General features: G+C 39.1%; 1 protein-coding gene, 1 long non-coding RNA gene and 1 pseudogene across 3 annotated transcripts; 2 read left to right on the forward strand and 1 right to left on the reverse strand.

The window, feature by feature from the left end:
- Positions 1-295: 295 nt before the first annotated feature.
- LOC115691965 (desmethyl-deoxy-podophyllotoxin synthase-like) lies at positions 296-3,718 on the forward strand (annotated as a pseudogene).
- A 5,582-nt stretch (positions 3,719-9,300) lies between these two features.
- LOC115691953 (protein ELC-like) lies at positions 9,301-10,844 on the reverse strand. Its single transcript, XM_030618705.2, has one exon. The coding sequence runs from the start codon at positions 10,739-10,741 to the stop codon at positions 9,506-9,508; it is 1,236 nt and encodes a 411-aa protein (XP_030474565.2). The 5' UTR covers positions 10,742-10,844; the 3' UTR covers positions 9,301-9,505.
- Positions 10,845-13,859: 3,015 nt separating this feature from the next.
- Positions 13,860-16,629, forward strand: LOC130135903 (uncharacterized). 2 transcript variants are annotated; one of them, XR_008815062.1, is made up of 2 exons: positions 13,860-14,255; positions 14,607-16,629. It is a non-coding gene; the product is annotated as an uncharacterized LOC130135903 (long non-coding RNA). The 2 variants fall into 2 exon arrangements; XR_008815061.1 differs by having other exon boundaries at positions 14,611-16,629.
- Positions 16,630-26,125: the final 9,496 nt, after the last annotated feature.

The raw sequence follows: 26,125 nt of genomic DNA on the forward strand, positions 1-26,125 counted from the left end.
AACTAGACCGCCACATCAACTAAAACGATAACATGCAGCAAATTTGGGAAAATTGTCCAAAAGACTTTAAATTTATTATATGGCAGTGAATTCCCATTGAATGGCAATTTGTGGTCTGTAATGCATCGTTATTCTGTAGCAAGTCCCATTTAAAACTTTTGAGTGGTTTAGATAAAAACTGCTGCATAAACAAGTCAAGAGGTGGGGACATCGTGTGAAACAAGGTTGAGTGGTAGACTCAAGAAGTTCAAAAAAGTATTTATTTGAGATCGCTATACCTTACTGATTTGATTGCATGTTCTTGCAAGGATCAATTACTCCCCCGAACACCAAAGAGCTGACCGAAGTGTTCACAATGCTTCTTCATTTGTGCCTTTTTGCCACCATCATTCCTTGTTCTCTCTCTTTGTTCATGCTGATGATTAAATTCTTCAAAGCAGATGCTGCGAAGAACTCAAACTACAATCTGAACTTACCGCCCGGGCCGAAGAAATTGCCACTCATTGGAAATTTGCACCAGTTAATAGGCCCTGAATTGCCGCACAATCGACTGAACAACCTAGCCAGAGTCTATGGTCCGATTTACCGCCTTAAAGCCGGCGAGCTCACAGTCATAGTCCTTTCGAGTCGTGAAGCTGCCAAGGAGGTCCTGAAGACGCAGGAGATCAACTTCGTGCAAAGGCCGCTGTTTCAATCCATCGAGATGATGATGGTCGATGTGAACTCAAGCTTGATCTTTGCTCCTCATGGAGACTACTGGAGGCAGATCCGAAGGATTTGTGTGTCGGAGCTTCTGAGCACCAAACGCGTGCAGCTTTTCCGATCGATTAGAGAAGATGAGATGAGGAATCTGATCGACTTTGTGCGCTCGTTGCAGGGTCACCCTTTCAATCTCAGCAACAAGATTTCTTCATGCCTAATGACCGTAGTTTTGAAGGCAACATTCGGTGAGAGCTGCAAGCAAAAGGATGGAACTCCTTTCAGCTCTTGAAGGAGGAGTGAAGAAGTCCGGCGGGTTCAGCATCGCGGATATATTCCCGCCATGTAGAATTCTGCATTGCGTGAACCGGACGAAACGGCAGCTAGACGGGATCCGTCAAAAATACGATGAAACCATGGATTGTATTGTGAATGATCACAAGAAGGAGAGAGAGACCATGAGTAGTACCCGAGAAGAGAGTTCGGTCAAGGAAGACTTTGCCGATATCCTCCTGCCTAGGCAGGAGTCCTCCGAACCGGATTTCATCTTACGACGGACAACATCAAAGGTGTCCTCTTGGTACGCGACTTAAATTACTATCTTTTTTGCTTCTTCTTTTTTCAACATTAGTAATGATTTTATTGCTCAGAGAAGATAAGGATATCACAAAGTGCCGTTATTTTCCTATGGCGCTCACTTAAGTGCCATAATTTTTTCAATCACTTGAATGCCATGAATTCTAAAAACCGTTCACTCGAGTAACCATGATTTGTAAAAAACGTTTGGCACGTGTTTGAGTTTCGGCACTTGTGATGAACGTTTTTAAAAAGAGTTATGGTATTTAAGTGAACGGTTTTTTAGAAGTTAGCTCGAGTGATTGAAAATAAAATTATGGTACTCAAGTGAGCACAAAGAGAAAATTGTCTAAAAAATTCTAAACATATTGCACTTTTGCCAATTCAATCTTAAATCTTTCAATTTTGCCAATTGAGTGTTAAACATGTTCACTTCTTGCCAGTTAAGTCCTAAAACTTTTTACTTCTTGCTAATTGAATCCATTCGGATAATTTTGGTCGAAAACCGCTGACGTGGACGTTGGCCGGCCTACGTGGCGCTGACATGGATAATTTTTAATAATATTTTAATATTTTTAAATTTTTTATTGTTTATTTTTCTTTTCTATTTTTTTTCCCTTTTTCTTTTTCTTTTTTTTTCTCCCCTTCTTTCTCCTCGAGCCGATCACCGGGCGCTGACAATCGGCTAGAGGGGAGGGCCAGCGAGGTCAACCTCGCCGGCCTCGGGCAAGCCTCGACCTTGCCTAATTCGACAAGGTCGAGCCTCGCCCAGCCACCTCGCCCGATCTAACGAGTCTAGAGGGGAGGGCCGGCAAGGTCGCCCTCGCCATGGCTAGGTGAGGCTCGAGCTCGTCAGATCTGGCGAGGCCAAGCCTCACCGGACCTCCCCTCTGGCCAATTGCAAGCTGGAGGAGGAAGAAGGGGAGGAAAAAAAAAAGGAAAAAGAATAGAAAAGAAGAAGAATAAGAATAAAATAAAAATAAAAAATGTTAAAATTGTCCACGTTAGCGCCATGTAGACCGGTTGGCGTCCACATCAACACTTTCCAACCAAAATTGGACGGATTGACTCAATTTGCAAGAAGCGAAAAGGTTTAGGACTCAATTGGCAAAATTGAAAGATTTAGAATTGAATCGATAAAAAAAACAATAGGTTTAGGACTTTCTAAACAATTTTCTCGCCAAACAAAAGTTATGACACTTTGTGGTGTCCTTTTCCCTTGTCTGGACGTACAAAAGAAAATCCTCCCATTCTTACTAAGGTTAATATCACGAAAAACTCCAAACTGATATACCTGTGACAATTTTGTCCCAAACTAATTTTTTGACAACAAAAAACCCCAAACTGATACACCTGTGATAATTTTACCCTCCGTTAATTTCCGTAAAATTTTACCATCAAATTACTGAGTTAAATGACACGTGACAATTGACGGGTGTACTAGTTTGAGATTTTTCCCTCCGTTTGTCACATGTGTACCGGTTTTGTAGTTTTTCAGGGTATTAATCCAAATTAACATAGGGTAAATTTGTCACTAATATACCAGTTTGGTATTTTTAAGGTCAAAAAAATAGTTTATGGTAAATTTGTCACGGGTGTACCGGCTTGGGGTTTTTTATTGACAAAAAATTATTTTGGGGTAAATTTGTCAGGTGTGTACCAGTTTAGGGTTTTTCATGGTATTAACCCTTCTTACTAACAATGCTATTCGGGATCAATTTGCTGGTGCAAGTGATGCTCCAGCAATAACCGTGGAATGAGCAATGTCGGAATTACTCAAAAACCCGGGAGTGATGACAAAGGCGCAGGCCGAGGTCCGTGAAGGCCTGAAAGAGAAGGGCGACGTGCAAGAATTGGATCTCAAAGCACTCAAGTACCTGAAAGCAGTTATCACAGAAGTGCTTAGATTACATCCTCCGGTGCCGCTAATCCCAAGAGAACCAAATGATGGATACAAGATCGGTGGGTGCGATGTGCCCATGAAGTTGAGGGTCATCGTCCATGCCGGGGCGATGGGAAGAGATCCGAATTATTGGAGAGACCTGGAAAGATTTAAACCAGAGAGATTTCTTGAATCATTAGTCGATTTTGTCGGGACAAATTATCATTTTGTTCCGTTTGGATCTGGTAGGAGGATATGTTCGGGCATTGCATTTGCTAATGCAATTATGGAGCTTCTGCTAGCTATCTTGTTGCACCATTTTAACTGTGCACTACCAAATGGGCAAACTCCAGAAGAGCTCGACATGAGCGAAGTTTTCAGATTATCGATCAGGAGAAAGAATGATTTGTATGTCATTGGCACACCCCTTGAAATCCTGTTAGTGCCTGATGAAGATGACTTAGGGGTCGGGTGGCTATTCTAGTTATTTAATGACGTTCCGGTATTGTATAGAAGGTTGTCTGAACGAGTCAAGTTGCGTCAGCGTCAAGTTAATACGCATCCATGAATGGTCAATTGACTAGATCTCGTCTGGTTTTGATCACTTCACTAGCATTCGCCCGCTTTAATCTACGTGACGTAAGTTTTGATAATGAGATAAGTTGCATTGAATTGCTATTCCGGCGCATTTACGCGAAAACAAAACCGTTAACTTTCAATGTTTGGTTTTGTCAATCGATTTGGACCAATAAGAAACCGCGCAAACGTATTTGATGATGCATTGGAAAGTGAAAACTTATTCCAACTGTAAACAAAAGCGATCCATTTTCTTTTCAAGCTTCAACTATCTGGAGGCAGCTTTTACGTGATCACCTTACCTGCTACAGCTCAAGGAAAGCCAAAATCTCCACCAGCAACATAGTTTTAACCATGATTTACAATACCATTACCTATAATTATTGCTTATAACCAATAACTATGCAGATCATGCCAGTTTAAAACATATTAGATCGGGTGACTGCATATTATAGGCCTAAGAACCACCAATCTCTGCCACAGAAACTACCATAAAAAAGGGGCATAAATTGATCATGGCTCGATAGCTCACGGACAGGGAAAAAAAAAAAACACACTTCTAAGGGCTCTGGGAAGAAGATGCAAAATGCCAAGGGATTCATATAACTAGCCTCACTGCATGGGACAAGTCCTGATTGTTGCAGATGATGTTATTGCTATTGTGATTGCTCTGAGGATTCTGTTCTCCAATAATATTCACGCACAAAGCCGATATACATCTCCAATTCTTGTGCCATAGTATGACTAATTGAAGCACATCATAAAGCTGTCTTTTCTCACTTGGTCTCAGCTAAAAAGAAAGTTTGTGCCAAGGCACACCATGTCTCTTCACACAACTATTCATAAACAAAAAGAAGAAAAAACAAAGAACATGAAAAGGAAGCATCATGCATCTGAAACACCTGTCTAGAGAAGCCAAACTGCATAATAGAGCAGTACTACCCATCACCTAATGCAGTACAAAAGACAACTTACTAGCTGGCAAGTAACCAACACCCCACACGGCCAACACAAACTAACCAACTCTACATCTTAAGATTTCTAAGATTGCAGGCACTGAGACTGGACAGATTTTAAGCATATGCAACTACATATATTAAGATAGCATCTGAAAGAAAAAACCTAGATATGTTTCATGCTAAGTTTGCTCCAAGCAAAGTAATAAGCAGATGGAGATAGCGAAGTAAAGGTTCGATGGAAATATAAGGCCAATGGCATCTGCGGGAAGAGGGCACGGTACCAGAATAAAATGGGTCCTCAATAATTCCTTCGTATCAAAGAATTTTTGTTGTTACACCCACATCGATTTATCTCGCAAGGACGTTAAAGAAAAATAGGCATTGCAGAGAGATATTTTAATATTATGGCAGTCACCATATTGACTGTTCCTATAATGACAAACAATTTGCATCACCAGAAGCTCAAATTGAAATCCTACAGCAAACCAATGGGCTTCCATTAGTTCAGACAATGCTAGACTCACATAAGTCTGAACTCAGCATATGGAAAGCAGATGGCAATAATTTATCATGGGTAGTTTATATTCTCTACAATTACAGAATAGGTAGATATCCCGGAACTAAAATATAAGCATACCAGCTTTCACCCTAATGTCGACTCTCTATAAATGAATCCATTCAAAGTGATGAGCCTGTAAAGCTAGCCGTAACCAATTTTAATGAAAAACGTGATAAATTTATTCCAGAAAAGAACTGCAGTACTAACAGATAAGCAGGTCTTTCTGAGTATATTCAATAAGCAAGGAATGACCAGCAGCTTGGATGTAGGAAGAATAAAGGTGCTCGCACATGGGGACAAATAAGGAGGCAGAATATGTAAGAGCTAAGAGCAGCAACCGAGCAATTTCAAGGACAGATAAGTGCAGCCTGCTTTACTACGGCCTACAGCATACAGCAGTCATTTCTATAAAGCAGGATATGTAGTAAATCATGGTCACTGATCAGTTAACACATATTAGTCCACATGTCGAATTTTTGCCAGTGATACATCAATCAGTTGTTTAAAAGGTAATGACAATTTCTTTTATTACAACAAAGTTCTGATTGATATATACACTTCCTCTAAGAAAACAATAGATAGAGACAGGAAAGTGTTCCAGGACAGGTTATGATATATTAGTAGGGTTGTAGATTTTAGAGCAGACATCATGCCCCTGGAAACTATGAAAAATGGAGATTGACAAAGAAAAGCATACCCCAGGGAAACCAAATAATTTGCCATGTATAAAAGGTGTAGGGAATAGGGTAAACAAAATGACTGAGGAAAGTATGAAAATGATCGTTCAACTATGTAAACTGATAACCCGCCAAAATGCATATTCTACACTATACTTTTATTCGGATAAGAAGCTCCTCTAAGAAATAGTTCCCAAACATAGCAGGACTACATTTTCGTGCTTAACACTTTACACCATCAACTTCAAATTTGGGCTTTCTACTCTCCAACTATCACCACACAAGTGTCCCCAAGACGTCACTTGTCTCGAAAATTCAATCAACGACTATGAACCATTCATTCTTCGAAAAAAGAGACCGACATCGAGAACACAAAATTATTCCCACCAGTTCGTAGAGATGAATACTAGCTTGGGATGCTGAAGATGACTAAAATGTTGCATATGAAAATTATCATCCCAACAGAAGATCATTGACAAAATGTTGCGCAAACTTCACCACAGTCAGAGTACATCTTAAAGAACCCAAAATCTCCACCATTTACATAGTTCTAACGAGGACGTCAATATCATCCACTTATAAGTTATAATTATTACTGCTAACCAATAACAAAGTAGACCACGCTAGCTTAAACATATTGAATCAGGTGACCACATATTATAGCCCTGACAACCACTATTTCAATCACAGAAGCTACCATTAGCGTGGGAATAAATTGATCAGGACTGGCTATCTCACAACCAAAAAAAAGAAAGAAAACATATGGAAGGAAAGAACATATTATACATGTTAAAAGGCCTGGGCGAAGGCTTACAATGATGTGTAAGGAGACCATTAAGCTAAAATCTCGAGCAGTTGGAGCTCAATGAAGATTGAACAACGCAATACGCAAGATGACGTGTGCAGTTAGCCTCAATTAGTAGGATGAGTCTTGGTTGTTGTCGTTATTGTTTGTTATCATTGTAAGAGCTCTGTGTCCAATATTATTCAAGTACAAAGTGGAAATACATTCTGCACATTTTGTGCCTAGTTAGAATGACTAGTTTAGCAATAATTGAAACGCATCATAGTGATGTCTTTTCTCACACGATAAAACACAGGAAGGTACAGCATGTTATACAGAATAATTCATAGAGAAAAAGAAAAAAAAAAGGAAAAAGAAAACAATGAATGAGAATCACCATGCATCTGAGACATCTCCATAAAGAAGCCAAACTTAGCAATGCTGGGGGAGAGGTTCCCATCGCCCAAAGCAGTATAGAAGATAAATTACAAGCCAGCAACTAACCAACCGTACACATAGCGGCATAGCCATAACAAACTAACCAACTCAAATCTTCAGAATTATCTCAGATGCAGGCAGTAAGACCAATTTTTTAGCATAAATAACAACACATGTTGGAATTACCTCCCCAAGAAAAAACCCAGACGTATAAATTCTTAGTGTGCTGCAAGCAAATTAATAACTAGATGGAAATCACATAAATTGGCGAAAAGAAAAAAAGGAAACAAAAGATAAAAAAGAAATACAAGGGTGATGGCATCTGCGGAAACAGACAGTGCCAGAAAGGATCTTTAACAAATATGAATATGCAACAATTTAGCAGCATCAAGCATTCTTATTGTTACTCTCCTATCATATTCATCAAGCATTCTAATTGTTACTCTCCTATCAAATTTATCTCGCAAGGGCATTAACCAAAAGCAGGAATTGCAAAATGTCTTTTGCCTTATCATAGCAGCCACTAATCACCATTCTGTGTTTCAGGAGCTGTATAAATTGAACTCAAGTCATCTTTCACTAAAAGTTAGCAGACCAATCAGCTTCCACTAGTCTCAACAGTGCTAGACTTATAAATCTGAACTCAGCAAAAATAGATGTGATATGTACCACCCACAAGCACACAAACTGTAGATGTCCTGGCAATAAATTTAAGCAAACTAGTTTTTCATTTTAATGCATACTCATTGCAAGTGAATCCATTTGAAATGACAAGTTTGTATAGCTAGACGTAACCCAATATCGCTTATTTAATGCAAAACTCATTACGTTCTATCCAGAAAGGAACAGCACAAACAGATATGCAGATCTTTCTGAGTATATTTAATAGGCAAGGAAAGACCACAGCCTGGATGTAAGAAGGATAACTGTTTCACACTTATGATAGTTCCAATGTATGCAATCATTTAGGAAGCTTCTACTATGGAATTACCAAAGGGCGAGGGACTTTAAAAGAGCACTGACACAGAAAGGGAAGAAAATGACAGTCTAATGGAGAAGAAAAGGTGGCACTGCAGGTACAAATAAGGGAGGAACGGACTAAGAAAAATTAAGAGCAGCAACTGAGTATTTTGAAGGACACATAAGTGCACCCGCTTTACTGCCACACCAGTCACTTCAAATACAGCGGGATACACAGTAAATCATATTATGATCAGATCATAATACATACAAGTGAACAAGTCGAATTTCCAACTCGTGATTTGTCAATAAGTTATTTAAAAAGTAATGACTATTTTTATTACAACAAAGTACTGATTTAAAGATACATTTCTTTCAAGAAGACAGTAATTAGAATAGAGACAGGAAAATCTACCACGAAACGGTTTGATGTATATATTTCAGCAGGATTTGCAGATTTTACAGCTGACTGTCCCTGGTGAACTAATAAGAATCAATATTGACAACGGAAAGCATCAAACCCCATACCCCACGGAACTGATTAATTTACCTTCTATGCTGGGTAGAGATAGAACGATAAATAAAATAATAGACAAAAGCAAGAAAATGGAACATTCATGGTAACCAGCCAAAACGCACATTCAAAGCTATATTTTATTCGGATCAGAAGCTCCTGGAACATGCATAATACCCAAACAAAGGTGACCTACATTTTCGCTCTTTACACTTTAGATCATCAACTTCAAATTTTGATTTCTACTCTCCAACTATCATCATACAAATGTTCCTTAGATGTCACTTGTCTAGGGAAGTCAATCCATGCCATTCTATGAGTCTTCTTCACTCTTCTAAAAATGATCCACACCAAGAACTTATACTTTTTCCTGTTAGTTCATTGACAATACAAGCCGGATTGGGAATCTGAAGATATAAAATATTGAATATGAAAAATGTGACCCAAAAAGAAGATCATCAACAAAAAGTGGCCAAAATTACAGTAATGTGAATGACTGTACCGGAGAAGTGACATATAGCAATAAAATGTTGAAGTTGAGAATGCTGAAATGTGAAGTTGAGAGTTCTGAAGCATGTTGTGTCAAATTTAGGGACAAAAAGCCATATTCAACCCATAAGGTAACTGCAGGAATAGAAGCCTTGCAGAAAAAAGTCCAATCAAGCACCAGAATAAATTGCAGAAATCATAACTTATATATCATCAGATCGCTTGTGCAATGCAATAGGTACATCGATCTGAGATTTACCACATCAACTACCGAATCAAAGCAAATTTTCACAGCAAATTATTAAGGTAATCACCAATCCAGTACATGTAATTGTTTCAAAGAACAAAATTCTTAAGCCATATACGAGGTTACGAAAAAGGAATACCCTTTTTCAGCTCACATAATGCGGTGCCCTGGCAGCCATGCTCGCAACCTGAGCTTGCATCTGCACCGCTCGGACCTTAATCCCCGTCGCCCTGTGAAAAAACTGCTCGCGGGACAACAGCCTGACACTCCTCAAGTACTGATCGAATGGGATAGCCCCTTCCTGCGCCGCCTTATCCATCGAGTAAATTACATCTTCGATCGCCAAATCTGCAGCTGTGCAATCGAGCATCTGCTTGGAGAGTGCGTCAGTGCACTCGAACGCATCCTCAGCCTCCAAACTCCCCGGCTTCTTGCCAGCATTCTCCCTCAGCCACGCCTCGAGCACATCGCTGTTCATCAACACCATCTGCAACTGCTGCTCCAAGGCCTCCTTCTCGTCCTGCATCTCCTTCACGCCCCGGCTCACCACCTCCTCCCTCTGCCTCAGAACCGCCTGCGCGCCGAACAGCCCTTCCATCTCCGCCTCCCGCGCCTTCCTCAGCGCCGCCACGTCCCCGTGCACCGTCTCGACGAGCTTATTCACCGCGTTCCGTTTATAGACCTCGCTCGGGTCCTCCGTCTGGATCCGCTGCGAGGCCCCACCGGCGGCGGGGGGGACCGCCCCATACGGCGAAGCCGGGTAGGCGCGGGGCGGGATCGCGGGCCTCGGCGCGTAATTCCCCGAATTCAGGCTCGGCGTGAGGCCGAACCCTTGCCCGGGGCTGGGGCTAGGGTTCGGGGGAGCGGGAGCGGGGGCGGGGGCGGGGCGGCGCTGGGAGTAGAGCGGGGGATCGCGGGCGAAGACGAGGCTGAGATTGCGGACGAGGTCGACGAGGTTGGAGCTGGGGTAGACCCAGTTGTGGAGGTAAGGGAGGGAGACGAGGCCGGAGGGGTTGACGTGGGGGTGGGGCCGCTTGATGACCATGTCGCGGGTGGGGTTGACGTAGACGCAGGGCGGGTGGCGGGGGTAGGACTCCATGAGCCAGAGGACGACGGGGATGTTGTAGGTGACGCCCTGGAAGGGCATGGGGACGGTGCCGTCGGCCTGGAGGAGGTTGACGGTGCGGCCGTCGTTGTGGGTGAAGGAGGCGGTCTTGGGCTCGAGGGATGGGTAGGCGGTGGCGAGGGCGAGGAGGTGCTGGCGGATCAGCCACTTGGTGTCCTCCGCGTAGGGCAGCGACGAGGGCCCCCGCTGCGAGAGGACGGAGCTCAGGAACTGCTGCGTCAGCTGCGGGTTCGGCGACGGTCCCGGGTGCACCATGGCCGCTGCTCCGATCGATCGATCGATCGATCGACGGTGGTGGGATGATCGCAGACGGAGAGATATGGGGAGCTTTCGGAGGAAGGAGAAGATGGCGGTGCTGCGGTGGTGGTGGTGGTGGTGGTGTCGTCGTTTGCTTGATCGGAGAGAAGTAGAGGAGAAAGCGTACGCGCGTGGATGGCTGACGAAGAAGGTACGGGCGAGCCGACAGGGGAAAATTTTATTTATCATCTCATTTTTGAGAGGATTTTCAAAAAAAGAAAAAAGAAAAAAAAGGGCGAAAAAAAGAAGCTCGAGTGGCGGGGGCCATTTTCGTAAAATAGCACCCCCGGAAGCCGGTCGGTAGGTTCGTTTCGACCGTCCTTCCAAAAGTCTATGATGTTGGGGCCTCATGGTGCCCGGGTGGGAAGAGGGAGCAACGTAGGAAGGTCGATTCAATTGGTTTATACGAGTGGAATGGAGCGGATGTTCTCTAAATTAGCAATGCAAGTGTATGTATCGAACAAATAATAAAGCGATGAAGTAAAAGTATCGTTCCCCATGGAAAATTGTAGATAAATTAATCAAATTACTTATTAAAAGTGAACAAATCTCGACTTTATCTAACCAATTGAAGATTTAATAAAGAAATCGAAATTCTGAAGAAAATTAAATTAACCTATTAAGATTGAAATTTCCGAAGACTAAATTAACCAAGGCAGCAAATCAAAACCAAAAATAAACATTCACAAACTAAACCTAGACATTTCGAACATATAGAAGTAAGGAGTAAAGGACTTTGATCAAGAATTAAAAACGTTAGAGCATCCGATTTCACTTAACCAATCAAGATTAATTAACCAAACTCGTCATGCAATCAAATTGAAATCATAGTGTGATGGTAGAACTTCCTAATTTAAATTACTATCCTTGGTCCGGTATAGCAACCCCACTTAGATTAAATAACCCACACTTGGTCCATGTGAATTTAAGTAAACCTAAGTGCATTAAAATCTATGAATATTCCCGGATTCAATAAACCACCCTCGATTTACCCACTATCGAAACCACACAAACAACCTAGTATATCTCTATCTAAGTTAAATTCATGGCTATATATCATAAAGCACTCACATAGAATCTCCATTCGGTTTCAGCATGCAACAAAAATCATTCAAGTGGTGATCAAGCACTTAAAAGCATTAAAAACATGATATATAACTCACACATACGAGATCTAGACTTGCATAAACAAGTCTTGAAAATTAATCAATCATAGTTAAGCTATATCGTAGCTCTAACAACAAGTAGTCTAGAACATAATGAACATTAAACTAAAAACAATAACTAAACCCAATTGATCGAAGAGAAGCAGGGGAGGAGAAAGCGTATGCACGTGGATGGGTGACGACTGTATGAGCAAGCCGACCAAAGGGGAGATTTTATTTATAATCTCACTTTTTCGCGAGAATCTCCCAAAAAAAAAAGAAAAGAAAGGGGGAAAAATGAAGCTTGAGTGGCAGGGGCATTTTCGTAAAATAGCCCCCGAACCTGGGTGGAAGGGCTTTTAAAATGTTGAACCAAACGCACACAGGTATAGAGGGATCAATGTAAGAAGGTCGATTCAATTGGGTTATACGAGTGGAGTAGAGTGGAATGGCGTCGGAGTGTATGTGCTAAGAATTCAGGGTCTTTTGAGAAGCGAGATTGGCCTCCCTCTCAAGGTGAGCATAGTTTTGAGGTAAAACTGGGATCTGAAAAGCCGAACCGAGGAAAATCCATCCGGTTTTAGGTTTCGATGCCCTCCCAATATGGTTTTCGGTTCGGTTTCCCGAGGAAATCGAGAATCGAAATGGGACCGAGAAAAAAAAATGAAGGTATGCAATTGATGTTATTCCATTTTATAACGAGGATATCTTGTTTGAAAGATTTTCTTTTATTTCTTTTTTTCTGTCAAAAGTTCTTCTTTTGTATTATATCAATAGATTTGTTGTTGACTAAATTTTCCCGTATTATTTGAAAATTAAATTGTGGTTTCTTTTATTTTTTTCGTATCAAATACTTTCCATGAATAGTCTTGATCCTTAATAACTACCTATTAAAATACTCGTGCCTATGTCAAAGTTGCTTGTGTTTGACTTTTTCATCCACCAGATGTGTTGGGTGAAAATAATGTATATTTTATATATAGAAGAGCAATATGTACTAAGGAAAATTAGGGAATGTTATTTTAAAAATTGCAAAAGAAAAAAGAGAAGAAGAAGAAATTAGTTCTATGATCTTCGCGCGAATTGTTTTTCTCAATCCTCGCATTAAATTTTAAGGTGGGGAGTTCCCACCTCTTGAAAGTAAATTCGATTGATAAACCAATTAAAAAATATTTGTTATGTAGAAAAAAGTGATTAAATTTATTTATCAGATATTCAACATGAGTCATCTTTAACCTATGCATCGTTCAGTTATTTACATGAGAAATTATAGAGTTACTAATACCAAAATAGAGCATGTAATTAGTACGTATTTGTGTTTCTTACGAAAAAAATTGAGTCAATATATAGATTGTGTAGCTTTGTTTTTCATGTAATCAACAATGACATTGCTTCTAAGGTGATGCGTATTAGCACTACACATTATATTCATCACCATACTCGAAATATGTATAAGGTACCATAGTGTTAAGGAGAGCAAGTCACCGACCAATTGATGATTGAATGTAAATAAGAATAAATCAAACTCATACTCATAAATTCACATATACACACGCAAATGTATTTGCCTATATGTTCAAACCACATTTTTTTCCGGTCAGGAAATAACATCAATGCATTTGGACGAAAAGTAAAAGAAAAGTAACTTGTTAAACCTATGACAACATAAATTTCTAGAATATGCATGATAAGTTGAAGTTTCAAAAAACGAGGAATCCTATTCAATGGGTAGGCTCCAGGAATCTTGAATTACTCATTAGTAGGCCTCTCGTACACAAATTGATCAGAAACCGATGTCGATTTTACGATGATTTCCATAATAGGCCCGAAATAGTTATTGTGCTGAAGCGATCTAAGTAGACTGCGCATGCTACCATTCTAATATAAAAATGTCATTCGTCATAATTGTTCTTTGAAAACGATCCATCGTGGGCATGAGCTCGTACTCGGCCAGAAAGTTTTCCGCCCGTGACACGTATTACACGCCATTATCAGCCCCATGAGCAGGGGCATTTTCGTCCGAAACCATATGAACTCCAATTTCCTGTATCCCAATATCCCTAAACCTAAACCCTAATCCCCAAATTTCCCTAAATTTCCCAATAACGCCGACGAAAATCTCTCATGCAATTCAATCGAAGCCCAAAACCTCTCGAAATTCGCTCGCCAAAACCCGAGGCTGTCTCAGTTTGAGCTTCGATCAGCAGGGGAAGGGACGCTCGGAGCAATGGCCGGGCTACTTATGCAAGGTGGTGTTGATCGGCGACCTCCGGCGCCGGCGAAAATCCATGCCGCTTCTGCATGCTGCAAATTGGGTTGATTCCTTGGTAAGTCTCCATCTCTGCCAAAAGCCAATGTTTTCAGTAGGGATCAGCCCTCGGGGAATGCTGAACTGCCCTTTTAACTCCAATTACTTGGCTTCCACTGTGTCTGAAATAGCACAAGAATTTTGTTCTATTGAGCTTCTTTAGCTTCCACCTTCAACATGTTAAGCTTTGTATGCAATCTGTACATAAGATAGCCTGCAATTAAGTCCAGTAGTTATAAAACTCGAAAAGTCTTGTCGGGTTCTCGTCACCTTCCAATTCTAGCTGGAATTCATGCATAAGAATGATCTGACACAAGCCCTGGAGATACAATCTCATGAATAAGTCCTAATCAGTGGGCTTTTGTCGAAGGCAGGAAAATTATGGAAAATGGGCTGCTTGCTCAGGAGGTGGTTAAGCATGGCGACCGGAAAGAATAATTCTCCGAGGAGTGCTATAAGAGCAGACTAAATAGAAGGCCTTTGGCCTTTTATTTTCAGCACGATGCATGTTATTGGCTTGCCTGTGAGTTACGTACAATGGGTTAAATGCTGCACCTCTTCTTTACATTTTTCCATCTCTATAAATGGTGGGCTAAAAAGTCATTTCCCTAGTGCAAAAGCTTTTGAGACAAGGAGATTTGCTCTCTCTCATCATATCTTTGTGATGCTTATTGAAGTTCTCTCTAAGTTGTTGAATCGGGCTGCAGAGCTTGGGATGTTGAAATATCATCCTAAGTGCTCCGAAATTAAGCTAAGCCACTTGTGCTTTGCTGATGACATTTTATATTGACATATGGAAGCCTGGAAGCTATGCAGGAGATATTATGTATATTTCGAGCATTTTCTTTGATGTCAGGACTGTACTGAGATTAAGTCCTGCTAAAACTGAGATATATGCCTTTTGTGTTTCTGATGAATTGCTGAGTGAGGTGGTCCTGAGAAGTGGATTTAAGGTTGGTTCTCTTCCAGTGAAGTGTCTTCCTTTAATACCTGGTAAGCTCTCAGAAAAGGATTTCAAGCCGGTCATTGACCGAATTTTGAGTAGAATTAAAAGCTGGAGCTCTAAAGGATTGTCCTTTGCTTGCAAGTTACAACTTGTTGATTCTGTCTTATATAGCAGTGTTACATACTAGTGTGGTGTGTTTGCTTTACCAATAAAGGTTATTGAGGCCATAGAGAGTTGCTGTAGTGCCTTTTTGTGGTCTGTTTCTGAAATGAAGACAAAAAATGCAAAAGTGAAGTGGCTTGATGTTGCTTGCCACAGGAGGGAGGTTTGGAATAAAGCAGATACACCAATGTAATAAAGCTGTCATGAAGCTAATATAGTTGTTGCTTGTGGATGCTGGTCCTTTGTGGATTGCTTGGATGAAAGCTTATAATTCAAAATAGAAGAGCTTTTGGCCAATTCTTTCCTCTGGTTCTTCCTCTTACATTTGGAGGAAGCTTCTTAAACTCAGGGCAGAGATAAAACCCCTTTCAATATACTGTTTGTGATGGTAAAAACATCTTGTTATGGTTTGATCCACCGCATCCAATGGGAACATTACTGGAAAAGTTTTCTGCTAGATGGTTTGTGATTCGGGGCTTTCATTGCAAGCTAAAGTAGGATATGTAATTAAGCATGGAAACTGGGTATGGCCAATTGCAAGTTAGCCTTGATTCAATCTGCTCTGTGTTGCATATTTTCATCCATGGCAGGCTGATCAGGTGGTTTGGAAGGAAGCTTCTTCAACGAAATTTTTGGTTAATAGTGCATGGAGCAGTATAAGAACTTGAGCAAGGAAAGTGGCATGGCCCAAATTAATGGCATTTACTCCTAACATTTCAAAGCATAGTTTCATCTGGTAGCTTACTATATTGGATAAACTCTCAACGAAGGACAGAATGATGAGATGGTTTGCTGGTATAAATGACACTAGTGGTTAGAGGAATGCCTCTCTGAATCCAGAAATCATTTGTTCGTGGAACATGCTGTTGCTATGGAGGCTCAAAGCAAAATTTATGCTAAGTCTGGAGTTACTTGAGTTGTATTCGGCTGGGACTTGGAGTAGTAATGGGCATGTAGTACTTGGAAAGGCAAATCCATCTCAAATGTGATCTTTAAAGTGACTTGATGCGATGCAACAAATCCTATATGGCTATACAAGATTTAAAAAGGTTCATGGCAGGAGTCTTCTGTTTTCTAGCATTATTATTTTCTCCGATACTTACCTTGATGTTTATGTAGGCTAAGTGATTTGAAGACTAGTGAAACGTCATCTCCACATCATGTGGAGATCTGTTGAGCTTGGGGGTTGATAAAAAGTGAGGCTTGATACTGCATTTTGGTTCCTCCTGTAGCAGATTTACTCTGCTCTGTTTAGTACATCAGAAAAGAAAAGAAATTCTAGTGATTTACTCTTGCTTTCTACTATTGTTTTTTCTCTTTTTCTTTTCTGTATTCTAGTGATTTGCTCCTCCAAAGTAACGCAAGCAGGACAAAAGCTAGAAGCAGAGTGAGAAGAAACTCCTCCCTCTCCTTCATCTTCGCGAATCATTCTAACAGATTCTACAAGCAAAAACCATTACAGCTTCGATTTGCATCCTCAAAGACTCTCGGACTCACGACCCAAGGGATTAGTTTAGAGATTTTAGGAATTTGAGATCGAACGAATTCGGATGAAAATGCTCCTATCCATGGTGAGTATGATGGCACGCGACATGCATGTGGTTGCCGTTTGCTGAAGTTTTGTGCCGCCGGTGAACTAGGCGATCAATTGAGACAATCACCAAATTCACGAGCTATATTGACACAAACATTATGGGATAATTGTCCAAAAAATCTTAAATCTATTGTATGGTGGCTGATTTAGTATTAAAATTTTTAATTTGGTCAGTTTAGTTCTAAATCTTTTTAACAATTTGCCAATGTAATCCTTCTGGCCAGTTTTGGCCGAAAATCGCTGATATGGACACTGGTCGTCCTACGTGGCACGGCCAGCATTGATTGGAATATCACGTCAACGATTTCTGGACAAATTGGTTGGAATGATTATATTTACAAATCATTAAAAGGTTTAAGACTAAATTGACCACATTAAAAAATTTATGATCGAATTAGCCGTTGTATAATATGTTTATGATTTATTTGACAATTTTCTTCTGACAATATTCTTGGAAGTAATTTATGAAAAGCATTTTTTGAAACTTTCCCTCTTTTATTTGTCTATTTGGATTGGAAGGGACTTTTATTTAACTCCAAGTTGACAGTAATTTTGTTTAAAATTTGACTGGTGGTTTTTTTTTGGAAAACATTCAACTCATCTCATCATTCAACACATTTAGAACAAAGTAACTGGGCTACTAAACACAAAATATGCCATAGGGGGTCTGAGGTCTTTGGGCCTTAGCAACAAATCATCTCTGACAACCTGCAACTCTTTTGCAAACCCATCAACTGGAGTACCTTCGAAATCGTCACAAGTTTTACCTACGGGCCACGGCTCCTACGGATGACCTTTTTGCTAGATATCTATTTGTTTCTAGAAAAATAAATAATTTAAAAAATAATTTCTTAAAAATGATCACTTACATCTTTTGAAATAATTAGTCAATTAAAGATGTTACATTATGACCAACAATTTATGTTTAAATATTTTCGTGGACGATGAATTTTTTTTTGTTTATTTATTTTTGTAAGTGATACAAGCAATAATTTTTAAAAAAATATTTTTCAAATTATTTATTTTCCATGGAATAAATGTGCCATAACCTTTGAGGATCCTCTTTCTGGTGGTTTCCACTTTACAGGTTGGTCGCCTCGCTTGTTCCTATGAATTCCAGTAGTTGGGTTCCTTCTCGTGAAGGGAAAAATGTCAGAAAAGTATTAAACATATTGCATTTGTGCTAATTTATTCATAACCCTTTTTTGTGCCAATTTAGTTTTAAATTTTTTTTGTGCCAATTTAGTCATAAACCTTTTTTAGTACCAATTTATTCCTAAACCTTTTAACGTAGTGCTAATTCAATCATTCCGGCTAATTTTGGCCGAATATTGCTAATGCAGACGTAGGCCGTCGCTTACGTGAATAATTTTTAATAATATTTTAATATTTTTCAAAATTTTATTTTTTAAATTTTAATATATTCTTTTTCAAATTTTACTTAACTTAGATTTAATAAATTAAAATTTAATTTTTTTTTTCTAAAACCAAGAAAAAAAAACAAAGGACCAAGCCCTCATTGGTGGCTACTGCCACCACCGTCGGGAAGGGCCAGCAAAAGTTGCTTGGGCCTTGCCGGAGCCCGACAACCTTGCCGGTCCCTGGCAAGGGCCTACTAGCGCAAATTTAGGGGAGGGCACAACCCTCACCCCAGAACTGAGCAAGGGTCGCCGACCCCCGGTGAGAGCCTAGCGCCCTCCCCAAGATCTAGGCCAACAGGCCCTCGTCGGGGGCCGGTGAGGCTCTTGCGACCTTCCGCCAACCCTTTCCAGTGGCGGCAGCCACTTGCAAGGGCTATGATGTGATTTACTTTTGTTTTATCTTTTAAATTAGTGTGTTTTTTTCTAACTTTTAGCCTTTTTATTTTTAAATGTAATTTAGTTGTATTTTTTTAAAAAAAATTTCTAACATGTCGCTTGGTGAGCGCCACATCGTTGTCACATGTTTTAAAAAGTAATAAAATAAGACACTTTGTAAGAGCCTAATTGGACAGAGTTAACAGAAGGACTTTATTGCACTAATTTGACAAGTTTTTGCACTTTTTGAAAGTTTTAGCACTCAATCGCACTTTCGTGGAAAATTTTAGGAATTTCAGTACAGTTATCCCTTGATTAAATCAAAACTCCAAAGTTGCAATTAGTATGGGTTTGGGAGAGTCCACGCTAAGTTTTTGGCTTAATAATCCATTAGTTTTCCCTTGGGTGGTTCACCTCTGGGAAGGTCGCGATATACTTATTAACAAAGTGATCTTTAGTAGACATGCGTGGGCCAAATATTAAGCTAACTCTAGATCCGAAGAAGTTACCGATTATCAGAAATTTGCACCAGATGATCGGCGAATTGCCGCACCATCGCCTAAACAGGTTGGGCAAGATATATGGATCGGTCTTCTATCTTCAACTCGGTGAGCTTCCTGTTGTAACAATCAAAACCACTAAAGTAGCCAAGGAGGTCCTAAAGACTCAAGAGATCGCCTTCTCGGACCATCTACTGTATCCAACCGCTCAAATGACCACTTACGAGAACTCGAGTATGTTTTTCGCTTCATACGGCGAATATTGGAGGTAACTCCGGAAGATTTGTGTACTCGAACTCCTTGGGGTTAAAACTGTGCGGTCATTCGAATCAATAAGACAGGATTAGGTCAACTATCTCATTGTATGCATCGAGTCCTTCTCCGGTCTCCCTTTCAATCTCGGCGAGAAGATAATAATCAGTAGTATCAAAGCGCCACGTCACCCGTTGACGTAATTTTGGCCAGAAATCACCGAAGGGTTACGTTGGCAAATCATTAAAAGATTTAGAACTAAATTGGCAAATCATCAAAATGTTTATGACTAAATTGGTATAATTGAAAGGTTTATGACTAAATTGGCCGTCTCACAATAGGTTTAGGACTGAATTGATACAATTGAAAGACTCAGCACTGAATTGACCGATGTACAATAGATTTAAGACTTTTTGAATAATTTTCCCACTTGAAAACTCTTTTCTCTAAGCACTAACGTTTCCAATTGATAAAGCCTTTAAATAAATAATTATTTTCTGATTTTTGTTTTCAATTTTTGTGAGTCCCACACATATTGAGTATGACATAGATATGATTAGGTGAACATTTTCCACTCCATATCCAGCAAATTTATAGTAAAAGAATGGGGAATGAGAAGACAATGAAACATCCTTAGTTTTCGAGAAAGATGTCCTTTAGATGAATTAAGCTCTTATTCGATGAAAGAGCACTAAGCACGTGTCATAATTAATTCATGCTTTACGAAAATGTCATGATCAGTTCATGTCATAATCAACAACTTAGGTAGCATGGACTTGGAGTAGCATGATGAACAGCTTCCCCTTAATCTGAACTTTTGCTGTGAAGAGCCTTTGCTATTTTGAGGATTTACAACATGCAGCTTTTAAATTTTTCCTTTGATATAATATCTAAAACAAATAAAAATAGCGAGGGCAAATTTGATCACTTGAATAATTTATAAATTCCTGCATTTGAGGGATCATGATATTCTATCACACTCTTATACATGCTAAAAATCATATAATGTGAAAAAACATTTAAATAAGTGGTTTGGATATAATATTCACTATTCCATGTTTTTTCAGCTCTCCTGCACGAGAAAACATTCTAATAATCGTCCATGTCATATGTTGTACGAGATAATTTCTTTCTTTAGGGTGCGTTTCTTTTGCGGAAATTAATGGTTTGGAAAACATTTTCCTAAAAATAAGCATTTGTTTACTTTGAAAAATGAATAAACGAAAAATGTTCCCATCGTCCATGAAAATGTTTAAATATAAATTGCTATCGCTAATGAAAATATTTTTCGATGACTAATTATTTCAAGCAACGTAAGCAATAATTTCTAGAAAAATATTATCTAAATAATTTGTTTTTCTAGAAACAAGCGGAGCTTTAATGTCACTTTTTTTCCCCGCACATACGCAGGTCATTTTTAGTTTGTGCTAAAGAAAGAAAAACCTTAAAAAGGGTGTGTGCTAAAAAGGTACATACTGACCACATGACATATATAATGACGAATGGATCACTTCAAACTTAAGCATGTTTCACGAGTTCTAATTCATAGTCAAATTTGAAACGGTATTTTTTTTTAAGATAAAGTCAAATCAAGGACTTTTGGCAAATACCAACCGAATTCTTTTCCTACAAGCAAAGGTCAGTTGAAGAATGGCATCCCAAATCTTCGATAAAATCTATGAAGTCACCCTCAATTTTGTCTTTAACCAAGATACCTATTATCATCATTGTCCATCCACGATGGAAACATCATCGTTATTGGTGCTAACTTAGCACTGCTGAGCATGAATTTGTCACCGTTTCTTCCGCGACTACACACGCACACAACAATGTTGTATGTGTTTCGAAAGCCAAGCAGTCGAACAGTAAAATTGACAAAATAAAAAAATAAATTGGACACCAGATTTACGCGATTCGATCATGTGACCTACATCCATAGGGAGAATAATACGGAATTCCACTATAGATCAAGTAATATAACGGAGATTATAATTACACTCGAGTCACTTAAACACTATCAGTGTTTCCCAAATCCTAATTACACTTAATAACTCACATAGTGTTTAGCCCCACATGTAGCATGGAGTTGGAGTAGCATGATGAATAGCTTCCCTTTATCTGAACTTTTGCTGTGAAGAGCCTTTGCTATTTTGAGGATTTGGAACACGCAGCTTTTAAATTTTTCCTTTGATATAATATCTAAAATAAATAAAAATAGCGAGGCCAAATTTGATCACTTCAATAATTCTATAAATTCCTGCATTTGAGGGATCATGATATTCTATCACACTCTTATATATGCTAAAAATCATATATGTTCAATACGGTGAAAATATAAATGTGAAAAAAGACGTTTAAAATAAGTGGTTTGGATTTAATATTCACTATTCCATGTTTTTTCATCTCTCCCGCATGAGAAAATATTCTAATAATCGTCCATGTCATCTGTTGCACGAGATAATTTGTTTCTTTAGGGCGCATTTCTTTTGCGGAAATTAATAGTTTGGAAAATATTTTCCTAAAAATAAGCGTTTGTTTACTTTGAAAAATGAATAAACGAAAATTGTTCCCATCATCCACGAAAATGTTTAAACATAAATTGTTGTCGATAATGGAAACATTTTTCGTTGACTAATTATTTCAAACGATGTAAGCGATAATTTTTAGGAAAATGTTATCTAAATCATTTATTTTCCTAGAAACAAACGGATCTTTAATGTCACTTTTTTTCGCGCACGTATGCGGGTCATTTTTATTTGTGCTAAAGAAAGAAAAACCTTAAAAAGGGTGTTTGCTAAAAAGATACCGAAGTACTGATCACATTATTGGGAAAACCTCCTAATAAATTTTAAAGTTGACAAAACTGTTCATGAGTGTTTTGTAAGTCTGATAAATGCTTTGAAATATTTTGATTCAGGAAGTTATTCTTCGAAGAGAAGATGTGGCAATCTTGTTCAGATTGTGAAATTACTTCAAGAGGTTCAGACTTTATACTGCAGACGAAGATGTTAAGACTTTATACTATAGACGAAGAGGTTCAGATTTTATACTGCAGATGAAGAGGTTCAGACTTTATACTGCTCGTGATGAACTTGAGACTCAAGTTTAGAACATTAGTCCAAACAATGGCACAAGTTCAGAATGTAAAGTCCAGAATGTGATATAAGATCAGAATGTACATAACGGCTAGTAATCTGGCTTGGATTTTACACTTAAAATAAATTGATTGACTCAATCTTAAAGATTGTTTTGCAACGGTTTAATATGCAAAACATGTTGATTGATTGGCAATTAATCTCGAGACAAGCTATTTTCCAAGCGAAGAAGTTCCACTTATGGAAACCAAGACTTTGATTGTATGGGCGATCAAATTCAGCGGAGATTCAGATTTTGTCCCTCAACGACTACGCAATATTCTTGATACAGTTTTGTCCAACGGGTAGATTGGAAGACGATTCTCTAAAGACTGTCCAACAGCTAGTTTGGAAGTGGAGAAGTATAAAAGGAAACCAACGTGCCAAGGAGCAGAAGTAAGAGATGAGATCTAGAATCTAGAATCCTAAAGTCTGAGCGATTTTCAATCTATATACTTGTCTTTCGTGAGCTTTAAAGTATAATCTTTGAGAGAGACTGAAAAGAGTAATTGAGTGAGATAGTGAGATCTATCATACACTATGGATTATCACTCACAATTGTAATCTCTTGATTGATCATCTAGTGGAATCCAGTTAGGAAGCTGTTAGCGTGGGTGAGTGGATGTAGGCTTGTTCTAAGCCGAACCACTATACATCTTGTGTGCAGATTTTCTCATTCCTTTAAACTCCTTTTATTTATTACATTGCACATGTAAACAATTGCTATCAAAGTCTATTTAAAATCTGAACGTTGTTCAGACTTTATTCTTGATCTTTTACTGCCGCTTTAAATTGGTTAAGAATTTATTTAAATCACCTATTCAGCCCCCTCTAGGTGATCCTTGCTAGCCTCCTCACACATGACATACATAATGACGAAATCACTTCAAACTTAAGCATGTTTCACGAGTTTTAATTCATAGTCAAATTTGAAACAGTATTCTTTTTTAAGTTAAATTCAAATCAAGGACTTTTGGCAAATACCAACAGATTTCTTTCCTACAAGCAAAGGTCAGTTGAAAAATGGCATCCCAAATCTTTGATAAAATCTATTAAGGCACCCTCATTTTTGTCTTTAACGAAGATACCTATTATCGTTATTGTCCATCCACGATGGAAACATCGCCATCATTGGTGCTTCGCATGAATTTGTCGCGGATTATTCCGCGACTATACTCACACACAACAACGTTGTACAGATGATCGAAAAGGGCCCTCTTTAATATGAACTTTATAGTTTAGAGCTCAATTGGCGTAGATTAAGCAGCAAAAGATTTCATGACGTAGTAGTTGTGTTATTATCATCCTAGATTATACATAATTATTGACTATCTTTCTTTATATTCTTTTCTTTTGCTTGGTGTTGTCTTTACTTAATATTATTCATGTTTTTCCGTTGCGCCAGATTGCCTATTCCTTCGCTTGTAATATCAAAGTCATCTTGGAAAGATGTCCAATGTTAATGTGATAATTGCATCTGCATCTCCTATGTCATACCTTGTACTTAAATGAGGTGAATAGATTGTGCAAGTAGATTGGGTGTAAACATCATCTGGTAGTCCGACTCCAGAGTTGGAACCAGCAACCATACCGGGGGGGAATAGTTCTAGAAAATCTGGAATCGGGAAGCAATCGATCCCCTTTGGAAATGATCACGAACTTAACCGAACCCCTTTCTTTTTTCCTTTTGTTTAAACAATCCCTTGATTTTTGCGAAACTGTAGAGATCAGAAGAGAGGCAAAAGTAGGCATGGGCAAGGAGCGAGGCGGAGCCAAGGATCGCATTCCCTGCCCCGTGAGGAGGAACTTTGCCTTGCCACCACCGCATGCCCCATGTTAGGCACGGAGTGCCTCACAGGGCACCATGCCCTGTGGGGAGAATATTTCACTAATGTTTGTCAAAATAATATGTAAAAAATACATAATTAATTATAATTTTGTTGACACCCAAAATTACCCCTAGAGGGAGTGGGCCGTTTACAAGTTACAAAAGATATAAAGTACGGCCCACATAGCGAAAATCCAAAAAAGGCCGCAAATCAGGCCCAGAGACATTAAGAAGACCTAAGATAATTATCGATAGGACACGTCATAGAGGTGTCGACAAGTTCAAAATCACGAGCCTTGCACGTGACATCGACGAGTTCAAGATCACGAGCTGTGCACGTGACGTCGACGAATCCAAGACCACGAGCTTTGCACGTGATGTCGACGAATCTAAGATCACGAGCTTTGCACGTGACGTCGACGAACGAGCTTTGCACGGAATCATGGTAATACATGGCGGAAAATTCATTTACACGTGTCAAAAGGTAGAGATATGACAGTGGGCGTGAAGATCAAGAAAGTAATAAAGGGACACGTGGAAGAAATTGGCTACTACGTGATGCCCAAGGAGCGTAAGCAACATCGATAAGTCAGGAAGCAGTTAAAACGCGAAACGTAAGGAAGTGGAAAACGACTTTCAAGGAGAAGTGCGGTCAACAGTTATCAAGCTGCTCTATAAATACTCAAGGATTTCCAACGAAGAAAGGACTTTTCGCAAACAACACAACATATCTTTTATCAAGCTTTACTTTTAGCACATTAGGAGTAGTTTTAGCTGTAATTTTCAAATTCTGGGTCGTAGATTCAATTCCGGCAAGAGTCTTTATCAGGTTCAACATTGTAGATTAAATTCCAATGTTGTGTCATTAGTTCAGCGTCGTCGATTAAATTCCGGCGTTGTGCTTGGAATATAGCTGTTGATTAGATTCCAGTCATATTCTCTCAAGTTACGTCATTGATTAGATTCTGGCGTACCTTAAATGGTAATACCGCATATTAGCTGTGTCGTTGATTAGATTCCGACATAGCTTGGTCTCGGTATTTGCAAGTTGTCGTTTCATTGATTAGTATTGTCGAGTTTGGTATCATATCGAGTCAGGGTGTAAGATCTAAATTGGGATTAATAAACGCATTTGACATTCTCTGTCCAAGCTTGGCTCAAGACCCTGATCTCCTCTAATAAAATCCGAAACGCAGCGTTCAGTGAAAGATTTTCGACGGAGTAAAAACCAGCGAAACAAATGTTCATGACGATGATGAATTATGCTACTTTAAAATTATTCATGTTCGATAATCAGTCATCAAAAGTACTATAATCTCATAAGCGAGACACTCACGATCTCATAAACGCAACTCTACTTATTTATAATATATTTTTTGTATTATACACTTAACAAAATATACATTTTATCTTTTGCTAGTCGTAAAATAAGTGGGTAATAAATTATAATGGATAATCGATATTTTAATGTATTACTTGTCACTAAATTATATTAACAGATATTTATTCAACAAAGTAAAATGCCCCGCCCCGTTTTCACGAGGATAATTTGCTTCGATCGGGCTAGGGCACCGCGGGGGCAAGATTTCCCCATGCCTCGTGCCCATCCATAGTCAAAAACTAGAATGAGTGAGCAGATTGTGATCTTGTTTTTGTGTTCTTTGAGTTCTATAGTTG

This window comes from Syzygium oleosum, unplaced genomic scaffold (assembly GCF_021117445.2).
Source record: "Syzygium oleosum isolate NSW1041296 unplaced genomic scaffold, Sole_v2.1 Sole_v2.39, whole genome shotgun sequence".
NCBI classification, from domain to species: Eukaryota; Viridiplantae; Streptophyta; class Magnoliopsida; order Myrtales; family Myrtaceae; genus Syzygium; species Syzygium oleosum.

Coding starts and splice junctions, on each gene's coding strand:
- LOC115691953 (XM_030618705.2), bottom strand. CDS start 10,741: ATGGTGCACCCGGGACCGTCGCCGAACCCGCAGCTGACGCAGCAGTTC.